The 22,361-nt window shown below is 35.1% G+C and overlaps 6 protein-coding genes across 12 annotated transcripts in view; 3 read left to right on the top strand and 3 right to left on the bottom strand.

Moving 5' to 3' along the window:
- The window catches only part of LOC140961113 (adenylylsulfatase HINT1-like), a 2,637-nt gene extending 2,180 nt beyond the window's left edge, over window positions 1-457 (top strand). The window contains exons 3-4 of the mRNA XM_073419417.1: window positions 78-195; window positions 273-457. Coding sequence (XP_073275518.1) covers window positions 78-195; window positions 273-340 — 186 coding nt within the window. The 3' untranslated portion in view covers window positions 341-457. The remainder of the gene's footprint in view (window positions 1-77; window positions 196-272) is intronic.
- A 574-nt stretch (window positions 458-1,031) lies between these two features.
- On the top strand, window positions 1,032-2,485 carry LOC140961703 (metacaspase-9). The gene is made up of 2 exons (XM_073420366.1): window positions 1,032-1,718; window positions 1,801-2,485. Exons 1-2 carry the CDS (start codon window positions 1,373-1,375, stop codon window positions 2,415-2,417), a joined length of 963 nt encoding a protein of 320 aa, XP_073276467.1. The 5' UTR covers window positions 1,032-1,372; the 3' UTR covers window positions 2,418-2,485.
- Window positions 2,486-2,831: 346 nt separating this feature from the next.
- Window positions 2,832-6,920, bottom strand: LOC140961960 (uncharacterized). Its single transcript, XM_073420761.1, has 3 exons — window positions 6,425-6,920; window positions 4,460-4,584; window positions 2,832-3,255 (listed from the first exon to the last, which is right to left on the bottom strand). Exons 1-3 carry the CDS (start codon window positions 6,813-6,815, stop codon window positions 3,052-3,054), a joined length of 720 nt encoding a protein of 239 aa, XP_073276862.1. The 5' UTR covers window positions 6,816-6,920; the 3' UTR covers window positions 2,832-3,051.
- Window positions 6,921-7,844: 924 nt separating this feature from the next.
- Window positions 7,845-10,323, top strand: LOC140961308 (calmodulin-7-like). Its single transcript, XM_073419750.1, has 2 exons — window positions 7,845-8,079; window positions 9,692-10,323. The coding sequence occupies exons 1-2, from the start codon at window positions 8,004-8,006 to the stop codon at window positions 10,063-10,065; spliced, it is 450 nt and encodes a 149-aa protein (XP_073275851.1). The 5' UTR covers window positions 7,845-8,003; the 3' UTR covers window positions 10,066-10,323.
- Window positions 10,324-11,530: 1,207 nt separating this feature from the next.
- On the bottom strand, window positions 11,531-15,181 carry LOC140961977 (ubiquitin-conjugating enzyme E2 22-like). Of its 7 annotated transcripts, none has more exons than XM_073420792.1 (8): window positions 14,903-15,175; window positions 14,637-14,716; window positions 14,037-14,159; window positions 13,603-13,747; window positions 13,451-13,528; window positions 13,220-13,332; window positions 12,986-13,089; window positions 11,531-12,020 (listed from the first exon to the last, which is right to left on the bottom strand). In XM_073420792.1, exons 3-8 carry the CDS (start codon window positions 14,037-14,039, stop codon window positions 11,690-11,692), a joined length of 774 nt encoding a protein of 257 aa, XP_073276893.1. In that variant the 5' UTR covers window positions 14,040-14,159; window positions 14,637-14,716; window positions 14,903-15,175; the 3' UTR covers window positions 11,531-11,689. The 7 variants fall into 7 exon arrangements, with proteins under 7 accessions (XP_073276893.1, XP_073276892.1, XP_073276888.1 ...); XM_073420791.1 differs by having other exon boundaries at window positions 14,428-14,716; XM_073420787.1 differs by lacking the exon at window positions 14,637-14,716 and having other exon boundaries at window positions 14,903-15,181.
- Window positions 15,182-16,477: 1,296 nt separating this feature from the next.
- On the bottom strand, window positions 16,478-21,464 carry LOC140961307 (proteasome subunit alpha type-3). The gene is made up of 9 exons (XM_073419749.1): window positions 21,203-21,464; window positions 21,023-21,106; window positions 20,441-20,514; window positions 19,205-19,291; window positions 19,038-19,122; window positions 18,793-18,839; window positions 18,334-18,399; window positions 17,536-17,626; window positions 16,478-16,743 (listed from the first exon to the last, which is right to left on the bottom strand). The coding sequence occupies exons 1-9, from the start codon at window positions 21,344-21,346 to the stop codon at window positions 16,672-16,674; spliced, it is 750 nt and encodes a 249-aa protein (XP_073275850.1). The 5' UTR covers window positions 21,347-21,464; the 3' UTR covers window positions 16,478-16,671.
- Window positions 21,465-22,361: the final 897 nt, after the last annotated feature.

A 22,361-nucleotide genomic window follows, 5' to 3' on the forward strand; every position in this document is an offset into this window, starting at 1 on the left:
AAATTGGCCCTTTTGAGGCTTTAATATTGTGGCTTGTTTCTCGTGTTTGATACTGTTTTGGCTTATATGTTCCATAGGCTGAGGAGAAGCATTGTGAGATTCTTGGCCGACTTCTATACACTGCAAAGCTTGTTGCTAAACAAGAAGGGCTTGATGATGGATTCAGGCTTGTGATCAACGATGGCCCGAACGGATGTATGATTGGTTTATTGCTTTTCTGTTCATTCAATGGTCTAGCCATCGGTAATATTGAATTTGACATTGTTTTGCAGGTCAATCTGTTTATCACCTTCACATCCACCTAATTGGGGGGCGTCAAATGAACTGGCCACCCGGCTAAGACACCATGATCAATATGATGTAACCTCGAAATGTCTGACTCTCAGCTGTACTTGATTGAAGTCTGTATGTTTGGAACTTAAATAATTCATTAAGTTTACCTGGTTCATATGGTGTTACGTTAAAGCTGTCCATGTTAGTTGAGTTGTTGAAGGTGGTTTTACTTGCCCGTAACTTTTATCTATCACTAGGCTACACGAACCGTGATACATATAACAAGTCTTTAACTTTTGATAGGAATGAGTTGTACTACCTCCATTTTGCTCGTCCCCCTACGATTTAATAATGGTCAGACATTGAATATATCATTTTTTTTTCCTTATGGGAGAATTGATACTTATCTTTATTTGACGAATTTACATGATACCTTAGGTATTTTATGCCATAAAGGAACCGAATTCGATATCGCCGATTGATCCCAATTTATGTCGTAAAGGAACTGAATTCGATATCGCCTATTGATCCCAAGCTAATCCTTTTTATGTTCCTTGGACACTAAGGTAATGTGATATGACTTAAAGAAGTTGGCACGTTTTTCATTGCTTCATTGTTCAACAGAATCATCCTATAATACCATATGTTTTCGTATATTAAATTGTTGGGGGATAACTTAAGTGTAATTTAAAGAGGTACACAACGCTGTTTATCACAATGAAGCACTCACTGAGTTACTTACGGAATCGCAAATACAATCTTGTTTATCAAAAATACAATAAGCCTTTAACCAATTATATAAATTTAGAATACCGACTTACTGGAGGAGGAGACGTGAAAGTTCCAAAAAAACTTGTGTGATCGTTGGTACTCAAGCAAGAAGATTACTTGAAAGCAAGGACTGAAGAGACATCATTCAATATGCGTACCCAAAAGGAAACTGAATTGTGCAAGGAAAAATGTATGTTCTTCCTTGCAAGAAGAGTACACTCCTTTTTATATAAAATGTCAAGCTTGACAATTCAAAGCTTAAAAAACGCCCAAAAGGACTTTCACAACAACCAAGTTGAAACCAAGATTGCCATAAATCTGCTTGAACATGGTGGAAAAGGCTCAGAAAATGGCTCTTCTTGTGGGGTGTAACTATCCTAACACCCCATATGAGTTGCGTGGATGCCACAATGATGTTTTGGCCATGCACGAGGTACTCGTCGACCGTTTCGGGTTCGACCCAGTTAGGGTTGCTCTTTTAATCGATAAGCCTGGTGGCTCGATCATGCCCACAGGTGCCAACATCAAGAAAGCACTTGAAAAAATGATTGGCCAAGCTAAACCAGGCGATGTCTTGTTCTTCCACTTTTCCGGTCATGGAACACTAATCAAACCACACTTTTCATCCAAGAAAGAAGAAGCGATCGTCCCCAGTGATTTTAATCTTGTTACCAGTAAGTGAATCAGAATTGAACAAAATCAAGTGCTACATAATGAACCACCAATCCTGATCAAGAATTTTTGGTCCTTTTGCAGGTGCAGACTTCCGGGAGCTGGTCAACCATGTACCAGAACGAGCAACGTTCACCTTCCTCTCAGACTCCTGCCACAGTGGGGGACTCATTGACAAAGAAACCGAACAAATCGGCCCCTCTAGCATCCACAAGGAGGACAAATTTGGCTCATTGGACGTTTCTGGCAACTCCCACAAGCCAAAAACGATACCGGTCCAATCAATAATCGAACACCTAACATCTCTAACAAACATAAGCACCTCAGACATCGCCACACACTTGATGGAATTGTTTGGACCCGATGCAAGTCTCCCATTTCGTACGCCTCCTCACGAGCACGATTTCATGGCTAAGCCATTGAAGCCAGACGAAGGGATTTTGCTTAGCGGTTGTCAAGCGAATGAGACGTCCGCAGATGTGGAGATCACTGAAAATGGAAGAATGGGTTATGGGGCTTTTAGCCATGCTATACAAATGGTGCTGAAGGAGAATTTGAGCCCTTTAAGCAACAGGCAAATTGTATTGCTGGCAAGAAATACTCTGAGGATGCAGCATTTTTATAAGCAACATCCTTGCTTGTATTGCAATGATGAAAATGCAGATGCAATATTCTTGTCACAAGCTGATCATCAGCCATAGTACAGTATGTTAATCTTTGCTAATAATAATTAACAGTGTAAATGAAATTTTTAATCTTTATTATTTTATATATATTTCTAAAATTATAAATATTTTTTTAATATTTACGAGTTGCTGAGGTTTCGAACTTTTTTCTGTCTCAAGTGATTGTTGAGATCGATAGATATCATTATCTGATTTTGTTTAAAACACACTCTTCTTACTTGTAAGTTTTCTCTCGTTTATATTTTTAAAAACACTTTTGGTGATATTGAAAAATAGTAATGAAATTCAGAAAATATTAATATTAAGATTTAAAAGAAACCATTGAGGGTGTTTTTTTTCATCTAATAATATAAAGAAAGAGATGAAATCCAATTGATAAAACATGGAGTGCAGACAATCTGCAGTAATTTTTATAACAATAATGATGCAAACACAAGGGTGCAACATCTATGTTTTTTTCCAATTATAAGTTCTGAATCCGTAAATATATTAACAACCTTACCAAACAAAAAAGATATGTGTCGACAGACCACTATGCCTTCTATATATATCAGATCATTGTCCGGTCTACCATGTTGGGTCGTTCTGAATCGTTCACAGAAGAAACGACTCCATATACACATTGGCTAACATAAAATGAGGTAAAACGCTATAGATCTTGCCAAACATTGAAATCAGAAGCAGAGCTATTATAATTTATAACATCATCCTGGCATCCCAAGAAGAATGTGGATTGTGTAGTGTCTATGTTCACCAAAGCATGTGCAGTGCCAGTAGGACTCGCGGCAACAGCAACTTCATTTGCATCAATGGTCACCTCCGAGTATCCTCTTGCGACTGCATTGTTTTCCAGCTGCATGGTTTGAATAAGTTTCATGGAGTTACAAACACGTGGGCAAGAAATAAGAGGATAAATTGAACGCTAACATTTTTTTCAACTTAATTTATTCTACAGCAAGATAGGAAGAAATATGGTTTTTTAACATACGTCTTCGGCGCAATGCACGGTGTGCACCTAGTCGAAACAATACCGAGGCATATGTTCTAGAATCTAGATATATGCAGAAAATTTAATTGCATAACATGTAAAATGTGTTCTATAAACTACCGATCGACAATTAAAACAAATATTAGGCTCATGCTTTCAGAAACCGTTCTGCTCAATGCCAGGGAGCATGCCTCTCAGTTTTTAATAACTATGGGAAGCAATGCCTCTCACAAATCTAAAACAAATTAAGTAGAAGAAATTTGAACTCTGATCTAGATATATCATAATTTACTTACAACTAACGATAATCTTGTAAGGCCATCATCTCATTCACAACTTCCATGTTGGGAATCATATACATCTCTCCAAATTGAAGTATAAAAAGATCTTATACTAATTCTATTTAAAATGATTAAAAATTCAAATAGCCCTTGCTTACATCAACTGATCTAGAACTAAATGTGGTGAGATGATATATTTTAAACAGAGAAGGGATCAGGATGAGCAGAAATCGTTTGTGCACATTGTGCTAATGCAAACTTATACTCCATTTGTACAAAGAACGTTTTAAGGCGACAGACATCAACTAACATTTGGTCCATCACCAACAGTACTTTCTACACAAATACAATGACCCAAGAAATGACAATCACCTCAAATAATGAGATAGTCTCCCCTTGCATAAATAAAAACTATTTATTACATCCAGAAAAGCAGAAATTTTGATAAAAACAGAAAAAGTGCCACATAAATCTTTCATACTTATCCTCTGTGATACTCATGCAACCAATTAAACTTAGAAAACATAAATAACGCCTTGTACAAGGAAAAAAAATAGAATTCCTACCACTGTTTTCTTTAGTCAACTATTCCCTCTCCTTAATTTTTGGGAGAGACACATACGACAAGGTTCCTTTTGAATTATATTGCTTCTCATTTGATGATCTTTTATCAGTCTACTTGATCACTGATTGAAGTTTATAAAGTATACGAAATTGCTATGGCTCTCTGTGAATCTTATCAAAATATTGCCTGTGGGTATTGCTAAAAGGAGAGAAAGGAAGCATACCCTGAACACCGTCTTAGCTCCCCATATTACAAATGTCTCATTACAAGTATGGTGCCTATGGTTTCCCCTCATAGCTCCAGGTCGGATCTCACCTAAATGAACCGAAACACAAGAAAGCGCTCCCCCTGCATACTAACAACCCATTGTTATATAATTATTAAGATATACCACTTGAGGGAAAGACAGTATTACCAACACCCATAGGCATCAATTTTTCGATCCAGCGACAAACACAACAGCAAATATTATAAAATTTAGCATGGGCTCTATTAGATATTTTAATAAGAAAATATCCCCCGCAGATTGAGAAATACGATAAGATATATTTAGGACGATAACCGCTTCTTTTTCAAAAAATGAGGCACATCTTACAACATTTATATATAGTGTTATACTTGAAATCTTGATGTCATGAACAATGTTTCATATGCTTTAACATTTTTTCATTTTGATACCACAGAGAAGCGGAAATGGAATGTCTTCGCTTACCATATACTCTATATAATATGATCCACACTCGCGTTTATTTGAGTAATTTAAAAAAAATGTCATACCAGTGGGGAAAAATGTCTAATTCTTAACTTGTCTCTTGCCATTCACCTGAAACATTCTTCGACCAAAAAATCCAAAGGGCAAAAACCAGATTGTTGAAAGGAACCAATCATATGTTGGCAAAATAATTTGGAAAGGGTGATCTCGGAGAAATGACAAACCAAAGAATCAAATTATGGAAGAGTTGAAACAAGTATGAATACGGTTTCCTAAAAAATATATTTCTCCCCTCTCAATGTTACTCAAGGAGTAAGACAGATAGTTTTTCGGATATGACGAGCCTTTGCAATATTTTCTACAAGTAACAATAGAAAATATTTTGGATCTTAGAGATGAGCATTGAGTTGGAATAACAGAGATTGCAAATAAATTGTGACGATTGTGTTTTTAAACTCACAATTCATACACTGTTTATAGGCCCGAGAAGTCATCTCCAAAAGCCACAATGAATGGATGCATCTCTTCTCAAAATTACATGCCAACGAACACATTGTTTTGATTATTCAAAATTTAAAAAAAACAGAGAATAAACATTTTTAAAATTATTAACAAAAAACCTGCAGACGGCACTTTAGTTTCCAATGGCCATGTCCTTATGAAATTACTAGATAATGCTCGAAACCACTTTGACTTCAACGGCCAAGTCTTTTCAATTTTGCAAATTGCAAATGCAATTCGAACAAATTCTAACATCATATTCTTAGTTTTGTTTCCAGTTGCAAATATCTTAGTTCTCGAAACAGAGAAAGTAACACAGTGTTTGGTTTATTTTTGGCAAAATATTCTCTCTCAAAATAAAACCAATATTACCATCTCAATTTCATTATCATTCTTCAAAATACGTATCTCCAAGCATAAATATTACTTTAAATTCAACTTCTCATTAATTTCCACAAACATTATACTATTATTAACATAATATTCTAAAATAATTCGAATGTAACGATTATCCACACAAACATCACTTCAAAAATAATTTAATAATACTCATTGGACAAAATCTTATATGAAATTTTTTCCTCAAAATTTGAATCTAAATGTACCATTTTTCCGAAAAGAATCACGCTCAAAATATCATTTTTCCAAAACATTGACTTCAAAAAAAAATTAAAAAAACCAAAAATGGACTGAACATGGTGCAAATGTTTGACATACATCTACGAAAAATGTACAATATCTGATCTTAAAGCCATGGCATGAAACAGAGTGGCACAACCACGACCAAATTTAATGTGTAGTTTTTATGAATAAAGTCTCATTAGTATTCCTAGTGGCCGCACCTTCATAGCGTTTTCGTCTTATTCAGTTGGCCCAATGAATAAGTGAGTTGGGAAAACAAACCGAGGTGCGTAAAAAATGTAGCTTTTAAAGACAAAAAGGAGAAAGAAAACACATAGATGAGCTGGAGAAAACCTGGAACAGCAGCGTCTGATGCAAGCGAAAGAGGGTTAATCAACCATCCACGCTTATCCTTCATAACAATAGAAGAAAAAGAAGAGAACTTCACAATATTGGCACCAGAATCCTTAAAATAACCTCCATTTTTCTCATTCACAATCACCCCATTTCCCGCATACGAAGATTGGTGTAAAGAACTGGCGGAATGGTGCTGGATTCTGAGAGAAACCCATGTGAGGAGAAGGAAAATGGAGAGGAGAAAAGGGAACGCATGGGGTTTCTTCAGGAAGAATTTGAGTGAGGTCAAAAGGGTCGTAGCTGTTTGTGGGGTCTGGGATTGGAATTGGGGGATTGGCTCAGAGATTGGGAGTTGATTTGAATAAGATGTCCTTCTGGGATTCGCCATTTCTTCATCAATCCAAGATATCTTTTTGCCGTGGATCTCTATTTTTGCATGATTCTCGCAACACTGGGTGCAGTTGATCTGGTTCCTTTATTTGGTTGAAATGAAATAAAGCAAAAATTGTGGGGCGACGTGAAATATTATTTTGTTAGTATATCAATATCGGATAAACATTAGATTTTTAAATTTTAAAAATAATATATTGTGGGATTTATATAGTTCCCTTCCTAATCATAATATATGTGTGCTCCTGCTTTTTAAAATCATACACAAAACATTATTTTAAAAAATATTAGTCTCAATTTTACAAATTCGGACACATATATTGGCACCATATTGGAACAGAAAACTTGGACTACTCATTCAAACTTGTAATTAGATAACGAGTAATCTCATGTGACACAGCTCGATCTATTTTATATATACAATAAAAAATTAATAGTTTTTCATAATTCAGATCGGATCGGATATTAGCTTCGTAAAATTTATTAAGTAAACGATTTCATTGAACTTTTTATATTATATAACATCTCGCTTCATACATATATTAATGTATTGTATTTTGGCTTTACGAAAAATTATAAGATTTATTTATGATTTCTATCGAGCGATTATGCTAACCAACTATAGTATCGATATTTCAAAAGCACATGTTGTGTGTATATATACAATATTTTTATATAGTAATTAAGTTTTTTATGGAATTGTTTATTTTAATGAATATAATTTGTTGTTTTTCTAATTGTTTTGAGAATCATCGATTTTTGTGGTTCGAGGATTATTTTTGAAAAAATTAGATAATCTATATAAGAAGAACGATGCATGGATCAAATCAGTTTTTTAAAAAGAATATTTTCAAGAAAGTTAATTATTTTTGTTTTTTTTAAAGAAAAAGTTGTAAATTTATTTTGAGAAATGGAAGAAGGGCAAAGCGGGAAGATCGTAGCAACAGAAAGCCCGAGCCAATGACGCCCGGACACAACGGGATATCATTGTTATTTCCAAAAAAATTAACAAGAAAATTAGCGGATCTTGTTTTAATGTACTAAATTTATCTCTGATATATATAACGCTGATCACTGGTAAACCAGAGGCCCCATCTCATCGCTCTTTTCATTCATTTCTTCAATTCAGAAAAGCCCACAAAGCAACAAAGGATACCAGAATCCAAGAAAATTTTGAGTTGAAGAAATGGCGGATCAGTTGTCGGATGACCAGATCTCTGAGTTCAAGGAGGCCTTCAGCCTTTTTGACAAGGATGGAGATGGTTCGATCATTCTTCTTTTCATTTTGATATTGAGAAATCTATTGCATATACTCATCTTTATGTTAAAAAGATGGGATTTTTTGTGGATTCGGGTTTTTTTTTTGTGGGATTTGTTTCTATGGAAGATCTGGTTTTCTAATTTTGTTTTGAATTATATTATTCCTGATCTGAAAACATGGTTGCGGTCACTATGGCCATCTTTTGGAGTTAGGCTGTCAAGAAGTAGTCTTGGTAGTTTGTTGCTCATCAAAGATAGTTAAAAGAGACTGGAAAAGTTACGATAGGAACTAAATTCTCATTAAATAATCGTACGATTTCATGCTACTTCGACTCTACAAATTTGGAGATGTATGGGGTCCGGGGAGGAAATGAAACATACACTAGATTGGAAGAATTTAGCAAGTTTCTCATGTTCTCCATAATCATGTAATTTGGTCTTTATAAGGCTATAAAACATGTAAATACCACTTTAGGTCGCAGTAAGCCAAACTTGGGTTAGGATTGTAACAAACAAGTGCGAATTTGATGTACAAGGATGTGCCTACATTTAGTGATCCCTTCAACTGAATACAATTCTAGTTTTCGGTAAGTTCTTTAAAAGAAGTAAATGCCATCTTTGATACACGTGCTGCCGAGTAACTTCTTTTTACAACTCAAATTGCCGATTTGGGTTGAAAAGAAAGAAAGAAACACATTATCTGTGGCAAAGCGGCAATTACATATTTCTTCCATGAATGTGGAGCATGTTAGCATAAGTGATACGATCATATGTAATGTTGACATATGTCCCAATTTCAGTTTATTGGTTTTCTTTTGGTGTCCTAAACGATCACAATCGGGTACTACAATAAAACCTCAAAACCATTTTAATTCTTGTACTTGTCATCGAGGTTGCCTCAACACAAACTTGGAAAAGCCTAACATGCACTGGCGTACACACTCGATCAAAAGGAATCTTGAGTACTTGTCTTAATTTCATGACAATCACTTTGTATTTGGAACTCATTCTGTCAGTTGTATCTATTTCATCATTTTGAAGTTGTATATTCATGTGGATTTTTCGATCTATTCCTGGATGATGATGTGGTAGCATGTTGCCGAGAGTCCCAACTTGTACTAGTAATATTTACTCATAATCGCCACATCCATTAAATATTGTGCTATACATAGTTATTTGAAACTTAACCCACAATAAGATGTATGGTTACCATAAGGGGGAACTCATTAATTATTAGTGAAAATAAATGTCTATTATTCTGTATTTGATATTTTTTTATCTAAATATATAAGGAGTGCCTTGAAAAACATGTTGAGCCTTAAGGTTTACTTAAGTTAGGGTTTCGCAGTTAAGACGTCCCAAGGAGTAGGTCTCACTGATCCTTGAGCCTAGATGGTTGGCTTGTGGCTTTTCTACATCTATGTACTTTATGTAATAATTTGTGTTTGATTTCTTGGCCATCTGTTTCAATTACGTTTTTGGTTTCAATAGATGTGAAGTGACTGAATGATCACCACCATCTCTTTGGATGTGTTTTCATTGAAAGTACAGTTATGTTGGTTCCCCGTATTTCTTACTCCTTTCAGTTACCTAAATAGTCAAAACTATTTGCAGGTTGCATTACAACCAAGGAGCTCGGTACCGTGATGAGATCTTTGGGACAGAATCCAACCGAAGCTGAGCTCCAGGATATGATCAACGAGGTGGATGCTGATGGTAATGGGACTATTGACTTTCCTGAGTTCTTGAATCTCATGGCGAGGAAGATGAAGGACACAGATTCCGAGGAGGAATTGAAAGAGGCTTTCCGTGTCTTTGACAAAGATCAAAATGGTTTCATCTCTGCTGCTGAGCTTCGCCACGTAATGACAAATCTTGGCGAGAAGCTGACTGACGAAGAAGTGGATGAGATGATTCGGGAGGCGGATGTTGATGGGGACGGACAGATTAACTACGAAGAGTTTGTCAAGGTTATGATGGCCAAGTAACGTTCCTACCTCCAAAAATTACATGAAATTGTGAACACGAAATCGGACAAAAATTCATCTTGGGAGAGAAGGATGAACATAGGGTGGAACTGGTGTTATCAGTTGCTAGTTTCCCTTTTTCATCATTTCTTTTTTCGGTTTTGAATTTTTTGAAAAGATTGATGGCTTGTTGTGATGGTATCTAACTTCTATGGAAATATTCAAAGTACTTTGTTGAGCTTATTAAGAAATTGCAGTTGGTGTATAATTTTTTCATTTGACCAGCATGTGCAGTAGCAGCGACCCAAGAGACTCGTTGGGTGAGGCAATTTTATATATTTATTTACTCTGTTCATGTTTCTTCTTTTCATCCGTCCCAAATATTTAGTCTATTTTCAAGATTGAGTAGGTCTCTTGTAAAATGATCTTACGAATCTTTATCTGTGAGATGGGTTAACCCTACCGATATTCTCAATAAAATATAATACTATTAACATAAAAAGTAATACTTATTCATGGATGACCCAAATAAGAGATCCGTCTCACAAAATACGATCCGTGAGACCGTCTCACACAAGTTTTTGTCTTCAAAATTTTATAGTATATCCTATTATATAATTGTATTTAATTTGTTTTCCATATATCATTAAATTAGGGTTGTATAATTTGTTTTCCAATATCACTTTTAATCTATGTGAAAAAACAAAATGGACTATATAATTGTGATGGAGAGGGTGTTTTTCAACAAGAACTCGATTAATTATTAGTAGAGATGGTTGTCTCTTTGCTTTTTCACAGGTGTTACAAGAGATCCGTCTAAGCTGAAATAACACTCTCTTAACTTATATAGCTAAAAAATGATTTATTCGATTTAGTTTTGGTGATTTTCATGAATATCTGTAAATTGGATATATTAATTTTTAAAAAATAAATTTTAATTTTATTAAATTTTTTTACTTGGAAGTTGGAAGATTATAAAATTGAACTCGGGCCATAGAATCGGAAAATCACAAAATTGGAATTGATAATATATTTTTTTTAAAAAAAAGTTTTTTGAATTCAATTTTGTATTAAATTTGTAAATTTTTTTATAATTCAAATTAATCAAAATATCCACTTAATTAATCGATTTTTAATTCGGTTCAATTTGCTTGGCTTTAATGAAAATATTCTATCGGTCTAGTCGTTGCCTTCTTATATGGGGTCTACTATAGACCTCACATGCTCGGCCAAACATGACAGCTGGATTCTGCCTGAGGGACGAATTTTCCTAAAATATATATTTGTTCAAATGCCCATGCCACGCACAATACAAAAAGGAATATACCCTGAACAAGAATTTCAAGATGTGATTTTTAGTTGGAAGTTGGCTCGGGACGACTCAAATCTGCAACTTTCGTTCCACTAAACCAACTGTTCCACCACAAGCCAAATTGATTGGCACGGCGCCAAGAAACGTCCTCCACTATTAGCAGAAACAAACAAATCGGTTGAAAAGGAATATCATATTGCACAGGAAAAGCAAGAGTGCAACATTCCGAAGTTCCAACTTCAAACTGACGTGAAAAAAGCAAATCATGCAATGATTCCCTCACGTCCATTTAAAAAGATAACATAAATGTAACATGGTTGATCCATTGAATCTTTATAATCTCTTCAGGCTTTTCTTTCTAGCATCCATCTTCTTTTTGTCTGCAGGAACTTTAGTCAGCCCAGATTCTCTCTTTTGTGTCGATGTAGCTGACCCACTAACTCCTGTCTCACTCGATGAAGTTAGAGCAACTGATTGCTGATCTTGACTGTTTCCAGGTTTTGGGGCCAGTGGTGAAGGAGGTGCAGCAAATGATGTAGCATTCTTGGGGTCGACACTCTTTACTGAAGGATTTGTTTGGTCTATGTTTATAGTGGTGGACTCAGATATAGTTCCAGTTTTGAACTTCGGCTTCGGCTTGAGAGCATGAATTTCCGTGTAAACTCTGTTGATTTTAGAGAAGTCGGATAAGGAAACGAATATCATACAAGATGTGCAATAATCAAAACTGTAACAATTAACAACCCTCCCAAATTGTATTGTGGAAAAAGTGAAAGCATCTACAAATTCACAAAATGAATTCTTCACGCAATCTAATTTAATCATTTTCATAAAACAAATATGGCCACAGATTAGCCGCTAGAGGAGTTCATTTTGCAGAATCTTGCCTAAGGTGCTTGTGAATAGCCCAAAATGAATTCTTCACGCAATCTAAGCTAATCATTTTCAGCCGCTAGAGGAGTTCATTTTGCAGATTCTTGCCTAAGGTGCTTGTGAATAGCCGCTAGAGGAGTTCGTTGGGGAGAATCTTGCCTGAGGTGATTGTGAAAGATTCCCCCCAGGCAGACAACTCTATGCATGAAGTATAAGCTTCAATAAGGTTAGAGTAGTGTTATTTTAAGGATGACAGCAAGAGGATTTCTCGCTTACGAAACATCCGAGTCTTGTTTTTCCACACAAATCCACATTACACGGTGAATAGAAAATCTCACATATGTTAATTATTTTGAATCCTTCTATTAATTGCAAACCGGTAAATGAAAAGAAAATGAAAGACTGCATGGGGACTCTGTAGTTTTAATTTTTGAAAGTTTTTAACTTGAAGTAGGCAAATTACCCCCAAAAGAAACTGATCCTTGTATCAATCATCCTGTGATTCTTCAACAGATTTTTCAAATTTTGACAGAGTTTCGTCGCTTTCATACACATCAAAGGAAAGGAAATGCTCTACTTTTTCTAGGCTTCTTCCTTAAAAGAGAGTCCTCGAGTAAAATTTTACTTGGCAAATCTAAACTTAGACTTCTCATTCCATTATCATGAGAGCACAGTACAACCAGATGCATAGTTCATAATAAAAATACAAGTCTTTAAATAACTAAGGCAGTTTAGCAACAGGGTGGCACAACTTACCTAGCATGTTTAGCATACTCGTCATAATTCTCGAGCAGCATCTTGCCAGCCTGATCATTTAGAGCTGATTCTGGAAATGGCTCAATCAATAAGCATCTGATAACCTATCAAAAAAAGAGAGAATGCGATAGGAAAATAAAATTGTCCTGAAATGTACTAAATATTGATTAAAAAAAATCTCTAAAGTGGCAAAACACACACTCTATGAGGAATCACCGAATTGACTGAACTTACTATTAAAACATGACGTAAACCAAGATTTGGGTTCCAGTCTCTCTTAAGAGCATTCACACATATTTCACCATTAGTTGCAATATTTGGATGAAAAATATTGGTCAGAAAGTAGCCTGGAATGTAAAACCAAGAGAGAATATAAAATAAATCAAAATGGTAGCATATAAAGTATGTCTTTTGATCCGTGACTGATAATAATGGAAGGTGTATTCAGCATAAACGAAGACAAACCTTTTGGAGGGGATTGTGGGAAATCATGAGACAAAATCAACTTCATTCGAAAAACTCCATTTTCATATGGAGTCCCAGCTGCAAGAATACGCATAGTCACAAAAAGGAAATGTCTTTCTGAAGTGCAAGAGGATCATGGCAAAGAAACGTACCAGGGCCCTCAATGTCAGCGAAGATAACTGAAAAGTTATCATCATTCACACCTACTTTAATTCCTTCTGGGGGAGTTTCATCAAGGTTCTTCAATTCTTTTGCAAGTTGTTTAATGACGTTTGGGGGAAAATTCTCATTAGTTGCCTAAACAATGTAAACACAACAATTATGGAGTTTCTCTCTAAATGTAAAATCCACTGTACAATAAGAAAGACATAAATACTCTCTTTTTTATTCTTGAAATGTGACACAGGGGTGTAAAGCGTTACTGATATGAATTTATTTATTTAACCAACTTGCATAAATTTTAAATATCTGCAACTCCTTGCAAAACAAACACAAAGTAAATAGTTTCGAATTCAGTATCTTTTTTACCTCAATATATTCTTTTATAAGACATTCTATATCCATAAGAAAAGGAGGGTAACATTACCATAGCAGGCTGTGTAAGAGCAAAAAGTTCACTCTTAACTTTTGTGGAAAGATAAAGGTCCCTCAGCAGAACTATTGTGCGTTAAAAGTTTCCAGAAAGATAATCGGGACACAAGGCAGGATCCTGCATATCAACAGCATCAGCACCCCAGTGGCAAAGAAAGCTCACAAAAATAGATTAGCGTATGATGAAGACGAGCAAATCAATCGAAGAAAGGTATCTGCCATATGCGATGGAAAAATGTTTACCCATCTTCCCGTAAAAATCAAAATACAGTAACTCAAGACCTAAAAGCAAAGAAACACAAGAACTGAGAGGGGTGATTCTAAAAAATATAATGTCAAACCATCATAAAAGAATTTGGCTTTAGAATCAAGACGTTGCATATCACCTCGTAGGTACCACCAATTGCGCCCTTTTCAACCAAAACTTAAGACAAACTTTTGATTTTTTTTAGTCAGGTGAATAGGTAATACAATAATAGTAAAACAAATCTGATATTTCTACAAAAGAAAATAATAACATGAAATTCAGACATGTTAGCCTAACAAGAAAGTAAAGTACTTTACAAACAAAAATGGAGCATTGAAAGGGCCAAACTTCACGGATCAGAATCAAATGAAGCAAAGCATAAACCCTACGAGTGGACAACTCGAGAACCCACCATAATGGTATAATCTCTTACACGTTACCCAAAAAAAAAACATAAACAAAATACAATCATTTCAAGAAAAGACAAGAAAACCTCTTCAGAAATATGTCCGGGAATCACAATTGCTCAATTTGAGATAAAATCCAATCTATCCCAAAATCACTTAACAAAAGGTACCATCAAGAAGCATAGAAACCCATGTGAAGAACATGACCTACGAAGCAAGCGGGCGTAGAGGGGATGCGATGTACAAATGTGGGTCGGTGCTCGTTTTTCTCGGCTTTCGCTTTCTCCGAAATTACAGATAAGATATGCACAACGCAAAAGACCGCAAATAGATTTGAGTGCGATCCAGCCCTCCTGCAAATAATTGACGAGTGGATTTGAACATGCACCACAAGTGAATCAGAGAGTGGCCGCGATTTTGAGACGGAAATGTTGAATACAGGGACGCTCCAAATTAATACATCAACCAACACTCTTTTATGCTATAACGTTACAATGTAGATCTTGGGAATTTGATTTGACCTATGAGTTTTATTTTTAAATGTTTATTGTTCTTATTTTTATATTTTAATATTCACCTAAATCGTACGAATTTTTTTTTTTGCTTTTATCGTTAACAAAAATTTTATTTTTTATATAAAAAAATATTTGACATAAATTGAATAATACGTTAATATTTAATATCCAAGTTTTTTTTTGACACAAGGGTGCAAAAAAGCGATATCTGTTATTAAAAATATGTGGTTTAGTATTTAATTTTAGGACGAGAGATGATTTCAAAGTAGTCCGAACATACCTAGACTTTATTAAACCTTAATGTATATGTACATATTGTGTGTCAAGAGATATTAATATTGTTTGTAGATAACAATTCGTTTAGAAAATCTATAATTTGTTTTTGAAAAAAATCCATGTTTTTTTAAATTTTCAATAGTAGCAAATTCGCCAAGGATATTTTTATATGTGACAAGAATGGTTTTGAATTCAAATCTCAATCGGGTGAATAGTAGTTAGATCAAATAAGCAACAAAGTCCAGGCAAGACCCAAGGCCCAACCCAAGAAGAAGAATGGTGAGAGTAATATATTTGTATTGGTAATCATTGGCAATGCGTAAAACATGGCCTCGAAGATCCAAAAAAGAAAAAAAAGAACTAGGATTTTATGACAATTTATCCGTTGAATTAGAAAACCATTCGCCTAATTGTCAATTGATTAATTAAACATGATTTTTACGTTATCAGTTGTTAATAATGTATGTGGAGAGCAAAGTGTAGATGGACAAATACAACCACTGATAATTGTTTCATCGTGAGTTGTTAAGATAGAAATTTGATAGTTGTTTCATCGTGAATTGTTAAGATAGAAATTTGAATCATAATTTAAATGATTTAAAGAAATAAAATGCTCTTGCTTTCAAGCTTCATAGGTAATTCGGTTTAGTCTATTCGAATCCAAGAGATCCGAATTGAAGGATTTGGATTTTGAGAAAGTATTCCAGATAAATTTTTAACTCAAAATAAACACACATTTGAAATGACTCAAATTAAGTACCTATATATAAAAGAAATCAATTAATCCACAAAGAATAAACAGATTGCAACTTAAATGTGGAGGTATATTCTTGTATAGTATAACAGAGAAGCTGCTGAATATACCTTCTTCGATACAGAGCTTCTGTCTTGGGATTTTTCACTAGGCGTGTCATTTCATTAATAATTTAGCAAGTCATTTTATAATTATAAAGATATACTTCTTTTTTCAACTGCAACTCATTTCATACACTAAAGCAAATATAACATGTATCAGGTATCATATTAATCAAATTCACGTGACAATGAATTGGTTTGTTAAATTTGAAAATGGGACCTCAAGTATAAATTCATCTCTGAAATGCAAGAACAATGATCAAAGGTTCCAAATTCAAGTTTATGAAGATTTTTAATGGCCAAGAACAAGAAAAGACTATTTTAAGAGACCTAGTCAGCATCCATTTCCTCAAGTGCCGCTTTGGCTGCTGCCTTGGCTTCTTCTAATAGGTTATCTGGAACCTGATTAACCAAAAAGACGAAGGAATATTATTCACCAATTCACATAGCAATGAAGAATTCAGTTCAAAGCCCAGACATATAAACATCAAAGAACTGATACCTCGAGTCATAGAGGGGGAGGAGGGGTGAGAAATGCCGAGGAAAAACAGCAGAGTGAAATGAGAAACATTCTAAATATTATCCATAATGAGGTCATTTGAGGACAGGTAGGGATGTCAATCCAGGGATCTAGGAGAGGGGAGCGAGACAGGAGAAGGGAGCTCGCAATTCAAAGGATTTTAGTGGCAGTATTTTGCAGTTTTATAAAAATTACAGGCAAAATTTAAGAACAAAATAATCTAAGAGGAGTCGATTGCCCCCTTGCCCCTCAACTGGATTTTTCCAATTCAAGAGAGTCCTTAGAACCAGTCCAGCCACAAACTCCCTCTAATGCATATTTCTAACAATAGGCATCCAAAATACAAAAAGTTTCCATTCAATTTTGGATCCTAAAATATAGTTTCTGGAATTATTTTGACTGATCCTCCCATCAACCAACCAAATCCATATGTGGAGGCTGAACTGCTGGAGCTTTAAAGATTAATACTTAACAACATTTTAGCGGAGCATCCAGTTACTTTCGTCTTAGAGTTCCTAATTTGGATTTCATTCACTTCGCTGACGCTGATGAAATATCTAGAAAATTAACATTATGGCCAGAAGTGTCTTTAAGACAACAAATGACATCAATCAAATACAAGCGGCAGCACAATGGATCAGTACATCCAAGATCTTAATACGTTCAATGTTCACCTTTTGATGCAGGCGGTTTGACTCGTCACAGACCCAGCTCATTTCCAACTCAAATGCTTTGTCCTTTGCTTCATCATGTACTCCGTAAATACTGCTTATGAAAATGGCAGCACATCAAAATATGAAAGATGGGACCTTATAAGTGATAGAGACAAATATGAAGAAAATAGAAAAACAATATTATTTTGCACACGCTACCAGTCTCAAACTAAAAAGTGACACTTTCTATGGCTCAAAAAAAAAGGGAAAAAAATAAATGGTTGTAAATTACTTGGCAGTACCGTAAAGATGCTCGAATTGCTAAATAGAAAACTTGAAGTCATTATCAAAATTGAGACATCCCAATGAAATGAGTCTTGACATAAACTAAATGCGTATGTAAATAAGAGCGACACTAAGATGATAAAATTAATACATTTCCACACTACAAGATCCCAAAAATTTTTTACACATTTTTGAAGTGGCGATCATAAAACACAAAAATGAAGATTATTTATCACTAGAAAGCATTCAAAATGTTGGGAGAAATTCAAAACACATTTGTTTGCGTAAAAAGAAGTGATAACATTATTTTATGGTAGGCAGTGGATGCGTCGAGCCATATGAGAACTTAATACTTGAGTTCGTGATATGCAATGATTTTTTATAGTGAACCAAATGTGCATCCATTTGACAGGTATTTAGGTATTACATAGACAACAAAACCGATCATAACCAGGTTAATAGCCAGGATAAAATTACACACAAAATAAATAATTATATGTAAATTCCAAACATAAATTAGAAGTTATAACTCACATCTTGGCCACCTCAATAATGGCTTGCCGACATGTCATTTCTGAAAGCTTTAATTTTTCAATCTCCCTGTGAACACAACATGGTAGCTCAGAAGTTTCAACTATCAAATATCACTGTATAAAAAGAAATGTTAAATAACAAAAAGATGTCTTGGCAAAAGAATAAGTGTGTTTTCATGAAAGAAAGAGTACAGGTTATTTTGGTGGTGGATTATAAAAAGGAAAAAGAAAAAACATCAACCAAGGAGGCTTCAACCCTAGAATTCAAACAAAGCCAGACTCATTTACCTCATAAAGAAACTCATGACTCACATTATAATAACCAAACAAATACAGGGGGAAAAAAGAATGTAAAGGCCCATTTTACAACTAAATATCTTCAGATTAGGAGGCTCCAACTATACTTTGTTCTTTTTTACTTTTCAAGTTCTATATCTAGGATGTAAAATATATTGCTCACGTTTTTGCAGCCTGCCTGCCCTTTCCAATTGCAGCACCGAAATATCTCTGCATCAAAGAGATTATGCAAATGATAGAAAGATACATAAAGAACCAAAATATTACAAATTTAACACGAAGATACATATTATCCATTAAAATTAATAGTCAAAAGAACATGACACTAATAACATAAGTATAAAATTATAAGACTAGATCATTGAATGATATAACCATAATTTGCTATTGATGCAAGAAAAAACTAACATAGGAAACTCCAGACGGTTCAACCAAGTACAGCTGCGGTCCATCCCTATCATAACCCCCCAAAATTACTCCACATCCAAAGGGCCTACAAAATTCAGTTATTGGGTTCACGTGCAGAAAACAGACCAATGGAAATGACGCGTGTGAAAGGAGATGCAAAAACAAACCTGAGCCACCAATAGAGTGTGCACAAATGCACATAACTAGCAACACGTTCTGCAAGTTCTTTCACAGGAATTTGTTCACCATACACACTGAAAATAGAAGGCATATAATAACGTAAAAAAGATGCCCAATGAATTCAATGCCAGCACAACAGACATTTATACTGCAGTAAAAAGTAGTCATGAACTGCTGCGACTTGATAAATCATCGGAAAATCCAAAAATTTTCTGAAATTCACCAGGTAACAATAGCAACAAACTGCTAGAGCACTGGAAGAGTTGTTCAATGATAGTATATTATATGGTTCATGTCGGCCTTTAGCAAGCTGCAGCCCTTTGTGATATGTCATGCATAATTTTACATTCTTAATTAGATCAAGATAACCAGTACAAGCTCCAATTGCTAGAAGGCGTTCATGGCTGATTTATATTGTTTAAGCTCCAATTGCTAGAAGGCGTTCATGGCTGATTTATATTGTTTAAGTTCCTTCATTTCAATGAAGTTTGTTACCCTTCAACTAGATTAACCAGTAAATAATATTTTCATACATTGGTTTTTCAAAGCCAAACATGGGCCAAAGATTTCATTTGCTCCCCATCCCCAGTCCTGACCGCTCAACTCCTGACGAATGTTTCGGATTATCCAATATCTATGGAGGCCCGACCAAGAGAACATTTGAAAAATCCAATTCTTCTGACGCCCTAGATCAAATTCCTAATCCATATGTATGTATTGTTCCGCGTCAAAACTAAAGCATGATCAGTTCTAGTCTCCCCAGGTTGACGAGGAACATGGACGTGGATATTTTGGAAATATAAGAATGCTCNGGGGGGGGGGGGGGGGGGGGGGGGGGGGGGGGGGGTATGGGGTGAAAATAGCTGAGTAATGACGTGCAGGCATAAAAGTTAAATACTGTCACCGAGACCCAACCAAGAGAACATTTCAAAAATCCAATTCTTCTGATGCCCTAGATCAAATTCCTAATCCCATATGTATTGTTCCGCATCAAAACTGAAGCATGATCAGTTCTAGTCTCCCCAGGTTGACGAGGAACATGGATATGGATATTTTGGACTTAGTAAGAATGCTCACAGAGGAGTAAAGAAGGGGGGAGTATGGGGTGAGATTAGCTGTGCAGTGACATGCAGGCATAAAAGTTAAATACTCTCGCCGAGTCCCTGTCATATTTTGAGCGCGAGAAGGACGAAGATAATCAAGCAAGACACGTAAAAGCAAACCTCTCATAATTAGCTGCTTCAGATTTTGCCCGTGTTACAATTTGCCTGCCATCTGCAGCTAGTCCAGCAACAGCCTGGAAATGGAAGGTGCATTAACAAAGACACAATAAGAACTTAGAATGAATAGTAGATAAATTAAAATAGTTTCCACAAATCTGCTAAAATTAAATATGTATATGGATACATATGTATGTAAATATGAATATGTGAGTTCTAATACCAAATATTGGAGAGAGACTTCGAAAAGTTACTGTTTTTAAACTTACCAAGTCATGAAAATTGTTTCAATACCATAGGTCAAAACCCTCAATCCACCTATTAGCTTAGTTTTACAACTTTACCGAGCTTGTGACCAATTTTTTCCAATTCCAGTAATTTGTAATACCATATAGTGCTGTCAATCCTTCTCTCTATCTGTTCTAGAAATTTGAACTAAGGTTGATTGTACCCCGTAATTCTAATCATAATGATGCACAATCAAAGTAACCCAAATTACCACATATAGGATTGAATCCGAAATGCCCCCCAAAAATAAAAAACGAACAAGCATTTCATAAGAAAGTAAGAGTGATGAACGGATACCATGCCAGAGTGGCGGTGAACTGCATGGATCCTTCGATTAGACCCTGGCAACATCATCTTCGAAGCAATCAGCTTTTCCACTCCCTGTCATAATAATTTTTTTAGCAAAAATCCGAGTAACGAAACAAAAGCTCCGAACACCACCAAAAATAATCAAGCTTGAAACTTGCTCGCACATACCATAACCACCCCGTCTTTGCATCTGATGGCAACGACGGTGCCGCTGTTGTCAACCGCTTTGGCAGCGTACTCGATCTGGAAAACGCGGCCGTCGGGCGAGAAAGTAGTCACCGAAAGATCGTATCCTGTGCCTATGCTGCTCATCTTTCCTTCTTACCCTCTTCTGCTACTGATTTATGCACTAGGAGCTCTCTCCGTTGGGATTGCCTTTAGGGGTTTTTTGTTTCTTGTAGTGAGTTTTCTTTAAAGACAGACCAGGGAGAGTAGATGAAAATGGGTCGGGTACGAAAGAACCGAGTCAGATCTGATTTATTTGGATTTTTTATTTTTCTAACCGGATTCGGTTGGGTCCAATAATGGGTTATAATTTCTACTCAGATCCCACACTTTAACAAACCATATTTGTTAGTTTGTTACATCATGTGAATCCCGAAGAAATTGTTTTCAAACGATCGAAGCTGTTGAATTCATGAAATTGTTCAACACGAAAGTTATAGATAATGAAATGACAAATTTTTTAAGAAAAAATCAATGACGGGTGGCGACCGAAGCACCGATTAGACAACGTATGAATTTTTTTGAGTGGGTCTCATGTGAGACCGTCTCACGGATTTTAATCCGTGAGACCGTCTCACGGATTTTAATCCGTGAGACGGGTCAACCCTACTCATATTCACAATAAAAAGTAATACTCTTAGCATAAAAAGTAATATTTTTTCATGGATGACCCAAATAAGAGATCCGTCTCACAAATACGATCCGTGAGACCATCTCACACAAGTTTTTGCCAATTTTTTTACTAATTTCCGATTTACGTCTAGAATTCAATACAATGCTTCGATCATCCTAAAACAGTACATTCGGACTCTGTTCACGGATATATTTTTTTTATCAATATGATTAAAAAAAAAGTAGTGGTATATTCGAATTGATAATTATTTATTATAAAATTATTTTAAAATAAATTAATCAATAAAATAAATTATATAATCTTTAAAATAAAAATATGTGTGTAATTGAATTTATTGATAGTAATTGGATTTAAAAACAATAAGGATAAAAACCATTTTTTAGCTTGATAATGTACCAATTAGCTAATTTATAAATAGTTTATATAATAATTTCATTTATAATAGTTCATGTAACAATTTGTCAATTT

This window comes from Primulina huaijiensis, chromosome 16 (assembly GCF_012295235.1).
Source record: "Primulina huaijiensis isolate GDHJ02 chromosome 16, ASM1229523v2, whole genome shotgun sequence".
Taxonomy (NCBI): domain Eukaryota; kingdom Viridiplantae; phylum Streptophyta; class Magnoliopsida; order Lamiales; family Gesneriaceae; genus Primulina; species Primulina huaijiensis.